General features: G+C 42.6%; 1 protein-coding gene across 2 annotated transcripts in view; it reads left to right on the top strand.

The window, feature by feature from the left end:
* Window positions 1-16,986, top strand: part of rab3c (RAB3C, member RAS oncogene family) — a 192,021-nt gene extending 175,035 nt beyond the window's left edge. The window contains exons 4-5 of one of the 2 annotated variants that reach the window (XM_078218815.1): window positions 6,760-6,884; window positions 13,295-16,986. In XM_078218815.1, coding sequence (XP_078074941.1) covers window positions 6,760-6,884; window positions 13,295-13,482 — 313 coding nt within the window. In that variant the 3' untranslated portion in view covers window positions 13,483-16,986. The remainder of the gene's footprint in view (window positions 1-6,759; window positions 6,885-13,294) is intronic. The other variant, XM_078218824.1, reaches the window with a different exon arrangement.
* The last annotated feature ends 541 nt before the right edge of the window (window positions 16,987-17,527 follow it).

Genomic DNA, 17,527 nt, shown 5'->3' with positions numbered 1-17,527 from the left:
ATGGATTCTATCAAAATCTCTACTATGGTTTCTTTAGTTCATTTGTATTTATTTCCTTGTATCTATCCATTCTATCCTTAGCCTTTACATGAATTTACAACTAGCTATCATTTATGTCTCCCCCATATCTTACATAGAAATCTGTTTGTACACCAGACGATTTGGAGCAAGTGTGAACGAGAATTTCACTGGGATTGGTTCTGGGATCTGCTCTACTTCATCGATATGCCCCAACCCTCAGCCCTCTCTCGCCACTGCACCAATGTGACATTTTCCAATTCTCGCACATTAAAATTGAATTCAGTATTAACTCTGTAATGACTAAAAGAGAAATGTGGATCTGTGCCCAAAATCCCGAATCAATGTATTCTTCACTGCCATTGATTAGTGTGATTTTTGCCATTGGGCGGAATCTAAAGCGTCAGGATCTGACTGGAAACTGTCATGTTTCTCTCACTTTAAAAAGGGCGCCCTGATCAGAGGAAATAGTAACTCAGAGATCTCAGGGGCTTCCTCTGGCTCTTGTGATCAAAGCCGGCATCTCTCCCCCCAACATTGGTCAAAGCCGGCATCTCTCCCCCAACCAACGCCGGCATCAGCCTCTTTCTCTCTCCCATCGCCACCGCCCCCGCCCGCCCCGATAACAGTTATTGCTGGAGTTGGACCCCGCCCCACAACCAGTCAATGCCAGCATTGGATCCCTTCCCCCCCGTCTCCCAAGCAGTTAACATCTGCTCCGAACCCTTCGTCCCCATTAAGCAGCCATTGCCGGCATCCCCATCGCTCCCAAATCTGATCCCCCCCTCACCACCACAAATATAGGATTGTTGTTCCCACCCCTCGTGAGGGTCCCACCACCCCTGGCACTGGCCTGGCCATGTCCCTCTCCCCCAGGGGTTGTACTCACGCCTACACCCCGGGGGGATCCCCCACGACTGGTTTGCTACTGGTCGATGTAACATCACTCCAGTGAAGTTTGAAAATACGGTGATGCGGGAGTGTTTAATGATGTTAGAATTTATGTAAATGCATTAAAATGTGGTTCTTGTGTTTGACGTCGCGAGATTTACTCCCATATGGGCGAGTGGTGGGGAAAATCACAGAACACAATCTATCCGGAGAGAATCGCATTTCCTGATTTTTCAGCCCTGAGGCCTCTGAGTTACTATTTCCTCTGATCAGGGCGCCATTTTTAAAGTTTCAGTCAGATCCTGACATTTTAGATTCTGGGGGGGCAATGGTAAAATCAAACTAACCAATGACAGTGGTGAATACATTGATTCGGGATTTTGGGCACAGATCCACAGTTCTCTTTTAGTCATTACAGAGTTAATACTGAATTTAATTTTAATGTGCGAGGATTGGAAAATGTCACATTGGTGCAGTGGCGAGAGAGGGCGTTTCTGGGCTGAGGGTTGGGGCATATTGATGAAGCAAAGCAGATCACTGACAGCGAACGTGGCTCAAAATCACCCCATAATCTCTCTCTTCAGTGGCATTGGTGACCATGGACCTCCATGTTAATCTTGCTCTTGAAGCATGGATCATCTTTATTGGTGGTGCATTCACCCAATTTGAAAGGCTCTTTAGAAAGTTTGTTTTCTGTTTACCTCGATCTCTTTTACCATCTATTTTTCCCATCAGCATCCGACTTTCTACAACATGATTTCTTATTATGCTCTCAAAAATTCCAGCTGTCCCTTCCTGGTCTTAGTCAGCAGAGTTCTTTTGGACTCAGGTTTTGCTAGCACCTCTCCATTCGTAGTGTGACTTGCCCGATGTGGAGGGGATTCTCAGGACTCCCCGTTATGTGTTTCTTGCGGTGGGAGGCAGCACACCATTCACCAGCAGCAGAATCTTCTGGTCTCGCCACTGTCAATGGGATTTCTCATTGACTGCAACCCACAGGCACCGTTGACAGGACAAGAAGATCCCATCAGCGTGAACAGTCAGGGAAATCCAACTGATATCTTCATTATTCACCTCAAAAACCACAGCCTCGATTCATCTCTGCATTGCTTCAAAGATCAGCCAACACTCACTTCCATATGTCAGAATTGGTGTGATGTAGCATGTTGCCAGTCAGAAGGGTGAAGGAAGTGCCAAGTCTCTGCTGGTTCAGTCTTGTGAATCTTACAAATAATTCACTGAAGTGCGGTAATGTAAGGTTGTGGAAGCAGGTCTGCTTGCCCTCTTCATTGTGGAAGGCTGGAGGAAAGCAGAAAGAAGATAAAAAACAAGAACAATGACAAAAAAGAACAACAGTTGAAAGAATAATAACATTTATAAAAATACTGTCACAAAAGTATGGAGGAGTAATAGTATTTCCTCTGTACACTATTTGGTTTGCACTATCCAGGTATTTCGAACATATAGAAACATAGGGGGACTAGCTAAGGTAAATGTATGAGGTTATGGGATTATGAGGATAGGGCCTGGGTCAGTGCAGACATGATGGGCCAAATGGCCTCCTTCTGCACTGTAGGATTCTATGGAGATAGGGCCTGGGTGGGATTGTGGTCGGTGCAGACTTGATGGGCCGAATGGCCTCCTCCACTGTATGATTCTATGGTTCTATAGCAACGTAGGAATTAGGAGCAGAAGTAGGCAAATTCAGCCCTTCGAGCCTGCTCCGCCACTCAATCAGATCGTGGCTGATCTCTCCCTGGTCTCAAACCCACCTCTCCACATGTTCCCCATATCCCCTTATCCCTTTCTTTATTAGACATATCCATCTCCTTCTTGAAACCATTCAATGATTCAGACACCACCGTGCTATGGGGCAGCAAGTTCCACAACTTCACCACCCTCTGCAAGAAGTAGCTCCTCCTCATCTCAGTTTTAAATCTACCGCCCCTCAATCAAACTATATGGTAGTTTCTTCTCCACTCACCATACTTGCTTACCTCAATCACAGGACTCCCCCCTCACAGAAAATTGAAGGTTTCACTTTAAATTACACAGTAATAAAATAGGATACAATCTTATAAAATTTCTGAAACTTATTTTCAATGGAAGCCTTCCAGTAAACAGCAAACAGGGGAATTTTATACAGAAGTATTAGGTCATATGCTAATATTCACAGCATAATATTTAGGTGATACTGTTAATTTCCTCGTTGGAAGAGTTCCGTCAGATGATCTGTTAGTTTGTAACTGCTGAGGTAATTTCAAGGTTCTTGATGCTAATTCTCTGTCACAGTGTGACAAAAGTTATTTAAAGTTTAAAGTTTATTTATTAGTCACAAGTAAGCTTACATTTACACTGCAATGAAGTTACTGTGAAAATCCCCTAGTCGCCACACTCCGGCGCCTGTTCGGGTACACTGAGGGAGAATTTAGCATGGCCGATCCACCTAACCCGCACATCTTTGGACCGTGGGAGAAAACCGGAGCACCCGGAGGAAACCCATGCAGACACAGGAAGAACACGTAGACTCCACGCAGACAGTGACCCAAGCCGGGAATCAAACCCCCAATGTAGGTCACCATATAGATAATTATTGAAGAGCTTTCTGTGCTCAGAAAGTCATATTATTATCATATAATAATCAGTCATTAAAGACTGAGCACTGTTTCATTGCAACACACTTGAACTCATTTACAGAAATGACATAGAGAAAGCATATTGATGCTTTATACTCAATATTTTATGAAGGGAAATACTCCATGATATTACTTAGCAACCGTATCCCATGGTCCTTTCTGATGGAAAATTAAACAAAAGTACTGTGGCGATATATAGAACCACATTTTAAATGGATTTATTTAAGTGGAAAGGATTTAGAGGATTATAGGTGAATGGTTTCAAATTTGTGACTTAAAAGATACAACATTTTATGAAACGTGGAAGATGAGATATCATAAGAAACTTGGTGGGAAGGTGAGTGGTGATGAGGATAGCAAGAGATGTCAAGTGATTTAGATGAGTAAAGTGAATGAGTAAAGACATAGTACAACATGGATAAACATGAAGTTATCCACTTAAGACGGAGAAACAGAATGGCAGAGTATTATTTAAACAGTAGTAGATTGGGAAATGCTGTCCTAGTACACCAGTCACGGAAGGCAAGCATGCAGGTACATCAAGCAGTTAGGAAGGCAAATGGTATGCTGGCCTTCATTGCAAGAAGGCTTGAGTACAGGAGCAAGGATGTCTTACTGCAGCTGGACAGAGACGGCGGGTGGGATTCTCCCAAAAAAATTCCAAGTGCCAAATTCGCGTTAAAACTGGAGTAAAGGCTGCTGGTTTTTTAAGTGGGATGAATCTCTCACATTCTGTGCACTGCAGAGTGCACCAGCGTGAATCTCATTAAAAATCCATGGGTGGGACCTATTCCTGCTGGAGAGGCCGGTGGCATAGCGCTGAGTGGGCCACTGCACATGCTCCGATCTGTCAGTGCGGCGATGGGCGCATGCGCAGTAGCTCCGCACTGCCGGCCTCCTGATCACTGGCCAGTCCAATCGCTGGCCAGCACAGCAACCCCTCATCACTGGCCGTGCGACCCTTCCACCACCTGATTGCTGGCCTCCCAGACATCACTGGCAACCCCAACCCACCTCCTTGTGGTTCCGACCCCTCCCCCACAGCCCCAAACACCCCAGCTGGCTGACCGCCCCCCTATCCCGATGTCCAGCCCCAATTGCTGACTTCCCTCTCTCTTGTCACCAAACCCAAGTGAAGAGTGGCAGCGGGTCCCCCTACTTCCAATGATCTACCCCCCCAGATGCCCCACCTCCCCCAGTAAGCCCCGTCCCCCTCTGGCCTTGCCCCCTTGGCATTGCCCAATGGGCAGTGCAAGATGCCAGAGCAAGGGGGTCAGGCTGGCACTGTCAATCTGGCAATGCCCAGGGGGTACCCCCCATACCCCCCGACCTCTTGGGGGCCTCCATGGCCCCCCTTTATTCCAGTGGGGTCGGGCTGCCAGCTCCCTGCTGGTGGGAGCTATTGTAAATCCTGCTGGAGTGAAACACATCTGGTTGGGGGGAGGGGGAGGGGGGAGGTGCTAACGAGTCTGAAGACTTCAGTCCTGGGCCCGCTAATAATATTAAAATCTTCATTTGAATAATTTATACAGCTTTGCGAGAGCCATGGTGCACAGCGGGAAGCCCACTACACAGGCTTCTCTTGAGCCTGTCAGCTAGAGCAGTGCAGCCGGCTGGGAGAATTGCCCCCCACACTTGAAGCACTGTGTGCAGTTGTTGTCTCCGTTTCTAAGAAAGGATATAATTGCCACACTGGGAATGCAGTGAAGTTTCACCAGACTGATTCCCAGGATGGCAGGATTGTGGTATGAGGAGAGATTGGGTCGAATGGGCCTGTATTCACTGGAATTTAGAAGAATGAGAGGGGATCTAATTGAAACAAATAAAATTCTGGCGGGGCTGGAAGACTGGATGCAGGGATGTTGTTTCTTGAAGCTGGAGGGTCTAGAACAAGGATATAATATAATGTTGGAATTGTATGAAACACTGGGTGAGGCTACAACTGGAGTATGGTGTGCAATTCTAGTCACCACATTACAGGAAGAATGTAACTGCTCTGGAGAGAGTGCGGAGGAGGTTTACAAGAATGTTGCCAGGACTTGAAAAGTGTAGCTATGAGATGAGATTGGATAGGCTGGGGTGATTTACCTTGGAACAAAGAAGGCTGAGGGGTGACTTGATAGAGGTGTACAAAATTATGAGGGGAAGAGATAGAGTGGAGAGGATGAAATTGTTTCCCTTGGTGGAGAATTCTAGAACCGGCGATATAGATTCAAGATAAGTGCAGTGGGTGTGGAGGGAACCCAAGGAAGAACCTTTTTACATGGAGGGTAATGGGTGTCTCGAATTTGCTGCCCAAGATGGTGGTGGATGCAAAGACTCTAAAATCTTTAAAGATCTGCACCTTAAGTTTGTAAGCTACGTGGCTATGGACCAGGTGCAGGAAAGTGGGATTAGAAAGGACACCTGGGTGTCCTTGGGCTGACATGGACAAGATGGGCCAAATGGCCTCCTTCAGTGCTGTAACTTTTCTATTGTCCTACGATTCTAAGGGAGTCACAGTCTCAGGATATGGAGTGCACTCAGTTCACTTAGGACTGAGATGAGGAAACATTTCGTCACTCAGAGGGTGAATTTTCTATAGAATTTTCTAGCACAGAAGACTGGTGGCCAAATCTGAATATATTGAAGAAGAATGTAAACAGATCTCTAGACTCTAAAGGTGTCAGCGGGTATGGGGAGAGTGTTGGGAGTATGGCTTTATGATAGAGGATCAGCTATTATCATGTTGAATGGTGGAGCAAACACGAAGGGCCAAATGGCCTACTCCTGCTTCTGTGTTTCTATACTGGTCATCCATTACAAAGAATAAAATTTGTCTCAACTCTCCCCTTCATCACACATTCTTCCCCTTCCTATTCCATTCCAAGTCTGGTCAGTAATCCAGTTGGCAGCTCCACTCCTTCTTATGTCACCACTCCCAGTATTACAGACATTATTCCTAAAATGACTTGTAAGTCAGCATGTCTTAGAAAACATATCAAAGTTGATTGAGACTGGAATTGTGGAGGAAGAAAACAAGAGCTTAATTCTATTCTGAAAGTTTTATCAATTAGAAATCCATCAATATAAATACAACCCGTCTCTCTAAAAGTATTGATTTTTGGATAATTTGCTGTTGAGAAATATTATGATTTTCATAATGTTGGTATTGATATTATTTTAGCAAAAGTAACAAATCTGTCTGCACTGTATTGTCCAATTTTCCTCTTAGGTCAACCCAAATCAAGACATACTCCTGGGACAATGCTCAGGTTGTATTGGTTGGCAACAAATGTGACATGGAAGATGAAAGGATAGTATCGATGGAGAGAGGAAAACAGCTGGCAGACCAACTTGGTATGTTTGGCCAATGTGAAATGTCTTGTTTAGCTGACATTTAATGCATTTTGTCGATAACACATTGTTACAAATTCAGGTTTACTCTCTTGGGTTCACAAGCTGTAAGTCACCCCGGCATCATACTTTGAGCCAAGTTGATTCTCAGTGCCGCTATAATAGTGCACCTTCTTCTCTGGATATTCATGTCTTTTGCATGCATTCTACTTCAATCCTTCTGAAAGTGGTTTGGACAAACACTTGATAAGCTGAAGGCAGACATGAATTGTTAAACTGCCTAATTTATAATAAGGTGACCACACAAAACATTCTTTGGCTGAACCGTCTCAGTAGCAGAAAGCCTTCTGGCATCCCACCATTCCCAATTGTAAGTATGGCCATAGTGCCCAGATATCTGACTTTAACATGGCAATGATCCTGTCTCCTGGATTACAAGTGGAGACGTGGCAAGGATAAAGTACCGAAGAGCAATGGCACCACCAGAATTTCAATGTGCATTTATTTAAAGTAGTCCTATATTCTAAAAGGTTCTAAAATTCTAAAGTAAATGAAGTGAATTTTGATATTGAGACCCTTAAGATAAATAAGTATCAATTAGAATTTATCATATGGAAAGCAAAATTTATCTCTGTGACAAATTACATGATAACTAATCAATACGGCTTAATAAATTCTCTGCTGAGCATCTCTGGATAACGCTAGTACAAAATTAAATGAAAATCTTTAAACTGTAAAGTAAAGTTTATTAGTCACAAGTAAGGCTTACATTAACATTGCAATAAAGTTACTGTGAAATTCCCCTAGTCGCCACAATCCGGCGCCTGTTCGGGTCAATGCACCTAACCAGCACGTCTTTCCGACTATGGCAGGAAACCGGAGCACCCGGAGGAAACCCACACAGATACGGGGAGAACGTGCAAACTCCACACACACAGTGACCCAAGCCGGGAATCAAACCCGGGTCTCTGGTGCTATGAGGCACCACCATGCCGCCCACACTGACAAGTTTTTGAGGATTTTTAATCATCATAAAGATCAAGGTGGAAACCACAGGCTCATCTTATAAGAGGCAGGCAAGCAATGCAAATAAAGTCTGTCGAGCCACAGTTATGCCAATGGATTGATACAGGAAAACATGGACAAGCAGGAGACCTGTGTTGAAAGCACCCTGTGCAGAGACCCACTGCAGCAGGATATAAAACCTCCTTCTACCCTAGGGGGTAATGGCCGCACTGAAGGAAGAAGATAGACTGGGAGAAAATGATATCAACCAGATCAAAGAGAAGAGCAGAAAATATTTATGAATCAAACTTGGATGTTCTGCCGACTGAAATGTAGGATGGGAGTCATAAAAACATAGAAAATAGGAGCAGGAGGGGGCTATTTGGCCCTTCGAGCCTGCTCTACCATTAATTATGTTCATGTCTGATCAGCCAACTCAATAGCCTGATCCTGCCTTCTCCCCATTTCCTTTGATCCCCTTTGTCTCCAGTGCTGTATCTAACTGCTTCTTGAAAACATTCAATGTTTTGGCCTCAACTACTTACTGTGGTAGCAAATTCCATAGGGAGACCACTCATTTTAGGAAACTCCTAAAATTTGTGATGGGAATTTTGGGGAGGGAAGTGGCTATGACAGTGAGTGCTAACTCCTTGGTCTCTAGGATTCCTCAGGAAGAAGATCAGCGATCCAAATGGGACGGTCAAGGTAAGTGTATTCCTTCCAATGGTTCCGTTTCTGTTTATGGCACTGTAATATATCATACCCCACTTTGCCTCAAGAGCTGTAATCTGCACGAATGCTCTCTGCTCCCATTACCGTATGCAATCTGCAAGTGCACCTTTCCTCACAGTGTACATGCATGCAAACAAATCCCTCATTAACCAGACCTGTGTTTTTGTGCTTGTTGGCCCCATTATCATTTTAAGTGTCCAACGCTTAGAATAAGATATGTTGCTGCTCTTCAATGCTATCCTTATATCTTCTCTTTTCTTTTCTCTTTCAGGAGTAGGTGGCCTTCTTGAGCGAAAGGTGGTGGCCACCCAATGAATAAAGCCTCTTTAGCTACCTGGTGACGAATTACTGGAGCTCTAGAATGACATATCCTGGATGCTGTTGGGGATGGAGAAGTCGGAGGCAAGTAGCAGCTGTATATTTTCCTGGGCCATAAGCAGCTTTCCCATTTTATGTCTCAGGAGCAAAGATATTATTACAAGAAAAGTCATTATGCACCTTCAAGTGCTCTAGAGAACATCTCAAATTATCCACCTAAGCTCTTCTTTTCTTTTAGGTAACACGCAGCAAGATACTGCAGAGGAGAAGAAAAGCTGGCAAGACCCTTCGACCTCTGAAGCCCACCACATTCTCAGCTACCACACCATTCAGTCTCACTTTCACTGACTCACTTTTCTACCTGAGAGGGCACAGCTCCTGCCAATGAGTGTGGGGTTGAGCACAAGAACATGCAGAGGAATCAGGAGTGAAAGTAGACTCCAACATTGATGAGAAGAGATTCCATAGACATCAGCCCCTGCTGGAAGACTCTACTAGCTATCCACATAAACGCTCCAGTCAGCACCCTTGGGTGTCTGCTCACGTAGTTAGAAGGTGACAGCAAAACTGTCAAGGCACCAGCAGTGGCAAAGCAGCTTTCAGGCCAGGACACATTGGTCCAAGAAGCCCTGGTTCCCAAATCATCTAAGGATCCTGGCTTCAGGCAGTGCTGGACAACTAGAATAGATTCAATGACAGCACAAGGTTCAATAAGAGATGCCAATATTAAGTAGAAAGACATGATGTAAGATGTTGGTGTGCATTAAAAGATGACAATTAGGACGCAGAATGTAGAAAGATAAGAAGTGAGATCATGGAGGGCATGTGGAAATTGGCATAGGTCTATTTTTCAGAAATGGGTGCAGTATGCAAATATACAATTAAAAAGAGATAAATTCAAGTTTCAAGGTGTGATTAATAATGAAGAGGATAGAAACAGTTTGGTAGAAAGCAGCTGTGATGCCAAAATTAGAAGAAGGATCGAGATAGCCTAAAGTAATTTTGTGAAGATGAAGGATGTGTTAACAAGAAAACTCAAGCTTGTAACAAGGGAAAAATCCCTGCAGATGCTGCATTCCATCTACTTTCCTGTATGACTCAGAAACATAGGCAGTGAACAAAAGATCTGTGGAAGAAGTAGAAGCCTTTGAAATGTGGATGCTAAGGCATATGCCAAAAATTCCATATGCAGACCAATGAAGAGGTACTTAAAATTGAAAGACTAAAAATAATTCTAAAAGTGACATTCAGAAAAGAAAATGGTTGGGATTTTCTGTCTGTTCACACCGGCAGGATCTTCCAGTCCTGCCAACAGTGCACCCCCGCCACCGGTTTTCCAGCAGCAAGGAGTGCATTCAGAACCAAAAGATCCCACCACCGGCCAATGGTGGACCACCTCGCACGGAAAGTTCCGCACTGTGTTTCAGCTATTTGATCCGATCTGAAGCCTGCAGTGATCTCTTCTAGAGGGCAAACTGGAGGGCAGGCACAGTGATTAGCACTGCTGCTTCATGGCGTCAGGGAGCTGGGTTCAATTCCTGGCTTGGGTCACTGTCTGTGTGGAGTCTGCACGTTCTCCCCGTGTCTGCTTGGGTTTCCTCCAGGTGCTCTGATTTCCTCCCACAGTCTGAAAGACGTGCTGGTTAGGTGCATTGGCCATGCTAAATTCTCCCTCTGTGTACCCGAACAGGCACCGGAGTGTGGTGACTAGTCACAGTAACTTTGTTGCAGTGTTAATGGAAGCCTATTTGTGATACGAATAAATAAACTTAAACTTAAAACTTAAGAGGGGCTGACTTAGGCCTAATTGGATAACAGATAACACCGAGTAGTTACAGATGTGCTACACTGGACATGTGAGGATGGCACAGTGCACACAAGAGTGACATACCATGACAGCAGATTGCCTCACAGGAGTAGCTACAAGTAGCAGCAAAGCTGCTCATTTTGAAAAGTCAAATTAACTTTTTGCTATATACTTAAATTCTAAGTAATTTTAATATATGTTCTACTTGGTCTCACCCTTCACATCAAAATGTGTCCTCCTAAAGCCCAAGCAGCTCAATAAAATACTTTATTAAATTACCTTGTGTAGTTATGATAGCTTCCACGACTACTGAATAGAACAAAATTACTATGGCCGGGATTCTCCCAAAAAAATTCTCAATCCCCAATCCGTGTCCAAAGGGGAGTAACTTGCACCAGTTTGTTCAGCGTGATTTCCAGAGCGAATCTCTGACACTCTGTGCATCACCGAGTGCCCTAGCAGGATTCCCTGTGAAAAACAGAGGGCCACCCGAGGCTGGCAGCATAATGCTGAGTGGGCCACTGTGTAATCACCAATCTGTCAGAGCCGAGATCAGCCTGAGATCTGTCGGAGCCGAGACCAGGGGCCAGCTCGATTGCTGACCAGTCTCACAACCCCCGCATCACTGGCCTTCCCACCCATCCCCCCTTTTGCTGGCTTCCCAGACCTCCCCGGGCAAGCCCCAATGTCCTCGACCCCCCAGCCAGCCCCAATCCCCCCAACCCCTCACCTGGCCAGCTCCGATCCCTCCCCGCCACCCCCCATCCCCACCCGGATGGCCAGCCCCAACCTCCTCTACCCTCGCTCTGTTTGCGATCTTAGTGCGGAGTGGCAGCGGGACCTCCGACCCTCACTAATCATCCCCCATTTGATCCCTTCCCCAATAGGCCCTGCCCTTCTGACCCTGCCCCTTGGCACTGCCTGATGCCAGTTTGCCCCTGTGGCAGTGCCACAGGGCCATGCTGGCATTGCCAGGCTGGCACTTCTCAAGGGGCTACACCCCTTACCCCCAAATTCCTGGAGTGTCTCAAGGCCTCTGTTCCCTCCAGCAGGGTCGGCCGCCTGCTCCCCATTAGTGGGGAGCAGTTTTAAACTCCGCTGGAGTCAATCACTCCCGGGGGGGATGGGGGGGTAAACGTTAGTGGGCCTGGGATTGAAGTCTCCAAGCCCGGTAATAACATGGAAATGCTCATTTCCGGCATGGAACTGATTACGTCAGAAATCCTTGGCTGAGAGACTCGACCCTACATTACCACAAAGAGAACTTGTAATTTACCTGTTGGTGTTAATAATTTGTACATCATTCCTCTCAAAATCAACTTTTGATATTACCTAGATCACCAGTCTAGTCTTTCATATGCTATGATGTTATTCAGCACATTACACATTATATACCTACACGTCAAAGGTAATTACACAACTAAAGCAAAAATGATACTTGAACAGTGATAATGAATGTAATTTATAAAAACATTTCTTATTTAAAATGATCACCAATATTAGCAATATGTACAGCTTTGTAGATAAAGTTGATCATGTAGATGTTATTTTTAAGCCTTTGTTGATAACAATATGATCATTGTAGACACCGAATTTTGACATTTTGTTGTGCATTTCCACCTCTGAAAATTGAATACATTTAATTGGTTAACATAAGGCTGCAATTGAGAAAAAAAATCCAAGTTCTCAGTGTGGATCAATAGCCGATGATTCCTGCTGAGAAGTGTTTGCATGTGACAATCAGGTGTGGATATCCCCACTGTCACATCATTGACTGGTTGAGCTGACACAAAGGACTTGAAGAATTGGAACACTACTGAAACTTGAATTACTGCCTCCAGAAAAAAAGGACAGAAAATCAAAGAGCCATCACAGACAGGAGTAGAAAGCAGGTTTTACCTGTAGTTCCTCACACAGCGGGTACTAAATCTCACAAATGGCCCCGTGGGGGGCTTTTGAATCATGACTGGCAACTTTTGTGAAGTGATGGTGTGAATTTTAAGAGGCCCAGTAGAATTTGTATGCTTTCTAGCAGCATGGCTACAGTTGGCAGAATAAATCTCCAGTCAATTTTCTGATTCACAGAAAGAAAAACAAGAGAAATATTGGGCACAGGCTGCTCTTTCTGATTTGATTTGATTTATTATTGACACATGTATTGGGATACAGTGAAAAGTATTGTTCCTTGTGCACTATACAGACAAAACATAGTGTTCATAGAGTACATACGGGAGAAGGAAAGGAGCAAGTGCAGAATATAGTGTTACAGTCATAGCCAATGTGTAGAGAAAGATCAGCATAATATAAGGTAGGTCCATTCAAAAGTCTGATGGCAGCAGGGAAGAAGCTGTTCTTGAGTCGGTTGGTACGTGACCTCAGATTGTTTTCCCAATGGAAGAAAGTAGAAGAGAGTATGTCCAGGATGCATGGGGTCCTTGATTATGCTGGCAGCTTTGCCGAGACAGCGGAAGTGTATTCAGAGATGGGAGGCTGGTGCACATGTATTGCAACTGTTAATTGAAAAACTAATACTTCTTATTCTTTCTACAAGGTTTTGAATTTTTTGAAACCAGTGCCAAGGATAACATCAATGTAAAGCAAACATTTGAACGCCTTGTTGACATCATATGTGAGAAGATGTCGGAGAGTTTGGATACAGACCCTACTGTTGCTGCAGGAAAACAAAACACAAAACTCACAGAGAACCCTCCTCCACAGCAGCAAAACTGCGGTTGTTAGTGACTTGTCCATAGGCACATGGACACAATCAAATTGTGTCCATATTGCAAAGATTAGTCCTTAGTTATTAGTCCATGAAAATGTTACTGTATGGCCTCTATATAATCTTAAACAAACCAATCTATATTTATTTTTTGCTGGTCTGTGCACAGTACTGTTTCCCAATACCTCTTGCATTAAAACTGACACTTAGCCAACCTTTACTTATATTGGTATCAGTTCTGCAATTTTTCTGTAGATTCAAGGTTTGTGTGACTGTTAACAGGAACAATGAGTTCCCAGACTCAGTGTACTACATTTATAACTTACTTAGATCTCCCTGCTTACTAGATTTATGTGGCCTTTCAAGCATTTCCTCGATGATAAATTAATGACAAATAGCTTATCCTCAGTCTGCACAAAACTGTGAATTCAGTAACAGAAATATATGCATTTAAGTTACAGAGTTAAGTTAGTTTGATTATTTGTATGAATACCCTGTGTATGAGTATCAATATTTCACTTAAAGGGTAGAATTCTTTGATTAATAATAAGTATTTGAAAAATTAAAGTTTTGCAATGTATTTGCTGGCAGTCTCAGGCTACAGTTATATGATCACATTCATGTTGATGCAAATAAGTTGCGTGCGTTTATTGACACGAAAATGCAACGTATAACTGCAGAGTCAGATTCTGATCTGCAAAGCCACCTATTGCAAGACCACCTCCAGTAGGCCATGTCACACCACTCATATATCAAAGAGTGATCTTCCTGCTCCATTGTGACATGAGACTGTGTTCAGGAAGCCTGTTGGATCTCTGGGATACTTGAAATTGAGTTGTTCAAATGTTATGCGAAGGCAGATGCTCCTGACATTCTCTCATAACATTAAATATTACTTACCAAGGGAGTAGAGTGCACATTTCCAGAGCTAAGTCCTGGTAGACACAGTACAAGTTGAAGCCAGCTATAGCCTGCAGTGTAACTTTGGTTTTGTTAGCTGTACTTTCCAGTACACAGCTACCTGTCTCACCAACCAGCCTCATTTGTAATTATTTGTCATTAGCCACTATAGAGAGAGTCGTTAATATAAATCTCTTTAAAATATCAGCCACCCCCAGCAATCTTGAAGATAAGTTGTATCCACTGAGGATTTCATCATTTTCAAGATTCTACACATAATTTTATAGCTAATTTACCATTTGCATGGCAACTCACAAATCTCAAAAGAGTGCTTTGCCAGCAGTTAGACCACATCATTAAAACTAATTACAAAGGTAACTATTTTTAGCTGCAAAAAATGATGTATTCTGTAATGTGTAATATTAAATGTAACAAGAGTTATCTTTCTGGTGTCTGAATTTTTATTTTTACCTGATGGAAGAAAATGTAAAATGGTGCATAGGTACTGAAGTAATCTGCGTTTTATATTTTTGTGTAGCCTCTGTATTGAGGGACAATAGGCCACTAAGTGCAATATTTCAGAATATATAGTGCATCTCTAATTCAATGCAGATATCTGTGCAAAGTTGCATACTGTAGGACTTGAAGTTAACACATTTTAATAAATAAGCTTCATTAATGAGCCCAGTGAGTTTTTGAACCATTAATAGCATTAGACAAGACCATCTTTAATGAGATAACATTTAGCTTTCATCGTTTTAATCCATTGGGATAAAATCTGTAAAAAAGGCCAGGTACAGAATTTTCTCACTGTAAAGCAAAGGGTGAATTTGTACTGTTTTCCTGAGATTTCCCACATCTTTTCTGCCAAAGTAATAGACAACAAGTGGGAGAAGCTTGTGAAAATTCATCCTCGCTGTCTTTTGTGGAAAATGACAATAAACATTATTCAAATTGGACGGTCAGGAAAACAATACAACCACAACTAAATATCCAGTCGCAAACAATCTGCTACATGCAACAAGTGAGTCCATTTGATCCATTTTAGACCATTATTCAAGAAAAACCCTGTCATCCCTCCACTATAACTGCCTCTCAAATGATTGCAAAGATTTTGCCCCCAGTCCCCATTTCAAACATTGATCATTACTCTTTAATGAAAAGGAACTTTCAACCATCAGTCTTACAATTGTGTTTCACCAGTTTGAACTTGCCCCCTTTGACCTACTTTTGTAGTATAGATGTAGTGATTTTCTACATTTTCTATTATTTTATACCTCAATAAGATTCTCTTCACACACCTCCTTTCAGGGTTGAAGAGCCTAAGTTTCTCCAGTTTTTCCTCATAATCCAGTTATTTGACACAAGGGATTTACCTCAGCTGTTCAGTGCCTCCAGGAATTGAATATTTCCCTTGTGTCATGTACAGATGCCAATTCAAGCCCTGGATATGATATACTAGAGCCAGTATCTGCTAGCATGGTGTGTGATTTGCGAATTTGCAGAGACATTGTTGGTCTTGTGTAAATGTATGTGACACTGTAAAGTTATTTCTAAAAATACAGTTTGTGTAGTAAAGTTACTGAATATGTGTTCAGTGACCATTTTATGATAGTGTGACTGAAAAAGGATTTCTGTGTATCAATGTATATTGAACTTTATCATTAGCCTATTGCATGTGTGAATGAGTTTCTGATTGTGTGAAATGGTTACATTTTAGTATACTCTCTCCATTGATCTTTAAGTCTTTGAATTAATTGTATTATTGACTAACAATAAGGAATGGGTATGTTGTACTGTAGTAATTTGTTCTATTTTTCTGGGATTGAGTAGTCCTGCAGGTTAAACAGTAGGCATTCATCACTGAGACAGATGAGACAAAACTCCTCCATCTGCTGACTTTAAAGTTCCTTATGAAGTACGTTTTGGCCATGTTAACCCAATTCCTAAGGGGACACAGCAAAAAAAACTCTATTAATTTGCAAGCCCAAGAGGAAGGTAGATGAAATAAAATAGAAAAATGTCACACAGATGACATTTAAATTTGAGATTCAGCCATGTTACTAGGATAGAAAAAAGATTGGCTATGTATATAATTGTGCCGTCCCTGAATTGTGAGTCTTGATGCTGACATTGGGCACCCAAAATGAAAAAAAAATCCACTCCCCACCATGAGCCCTTGCTTTGTATAAAATTATCTATTTAAAAAAAGCATTATTTTTCATCATTGCTGAACTTGAATTCTACACTCTATGGTTGAACTGGTGCTGTAGTTAAAATGAGAATAGCCTGGTGCAGGTAGCTGATCAAGTAATATAACGGAAGTGAACATAGTTTATTATTAAATAAAGGTTTACAGATATTGTGCAGACTGGAGATATACAGGCCATCATTTACCCAAGCCTTTCTGGTGGACAAACTTGAAGCAAAGTGTAACTGCCACATTTGTACATTCTACAAAATCTACCACTGCCTTTCTTCAATATATTGGTTCAAGCTTGCTAGTTTTATTATAAATGTAATTACCCCAGTTATTTCAAAAAAACTCTTCAACCCAATTCATCCCCCTCCCCAGATAACGCTTACTGCCCGTAAAAGCTTGGTGAGGTGGTGTCATTTAGACCTATTGATTGATGTTGTAATTCCTTTATATCAATGTAAAGACAAAAATTATGTTGTTGTCTAAACCTGAAGGTTCTGTAGGTCCATAATATATTTTACCTCTATTGTTGGAATTTGTTCTCAATAGACTGTACAGTAGACCAGTTACTTTGTGTTTGTCTGTGAAATATGTAAATGAATGTGTGTGTTTGAAGGGAAAATAAACTTGCAGAGACTATATCAATCACATCGACATTCTAATGTTGCTCCATGTTTCTCTTCAAGCATGCGATTATAATTTGAAACTTATTTTTCACCAATTGTTTTCACAAATTTATGTGGTATTTCTCTGATTGCTACTTGAATACATGATGCTTGTTTTTAAATGGGCGAGCAACTGTTCTAAACCGGCAGCCAGAGCAATGTCACGCAAATGGAAGGCGATGGCCTAGTGGTATTATTGCTAGACTATTAATCCAGACAGTCAGCTAATATTCTGGGGACCTGGGTTCAAATCCTGCCATGGCAAATGGTGGAATTTGAGTTCAATAAAAAAGTTCT

The sequence above is a fragment of the Mustelus asterias genome, chromosome 1, assembly GCF_964213995.1.
Source record: "Mustelus asterias chromosome 1, sMusAst1.hap1.1, whole genome shotgun sequence".
Taxonomy (NCBI): domain Eukaryota; kingdom Metazoa; phylum Chordata; class Chondrichthyes; order Carcharhiniformes; family Triakidae; genus Mustelus; species Mustelus asterias.
Note: the sequence above shows the minus strand (reverse complement) of the source record. Positions and strands in the feature narration are given on the sequence as shown.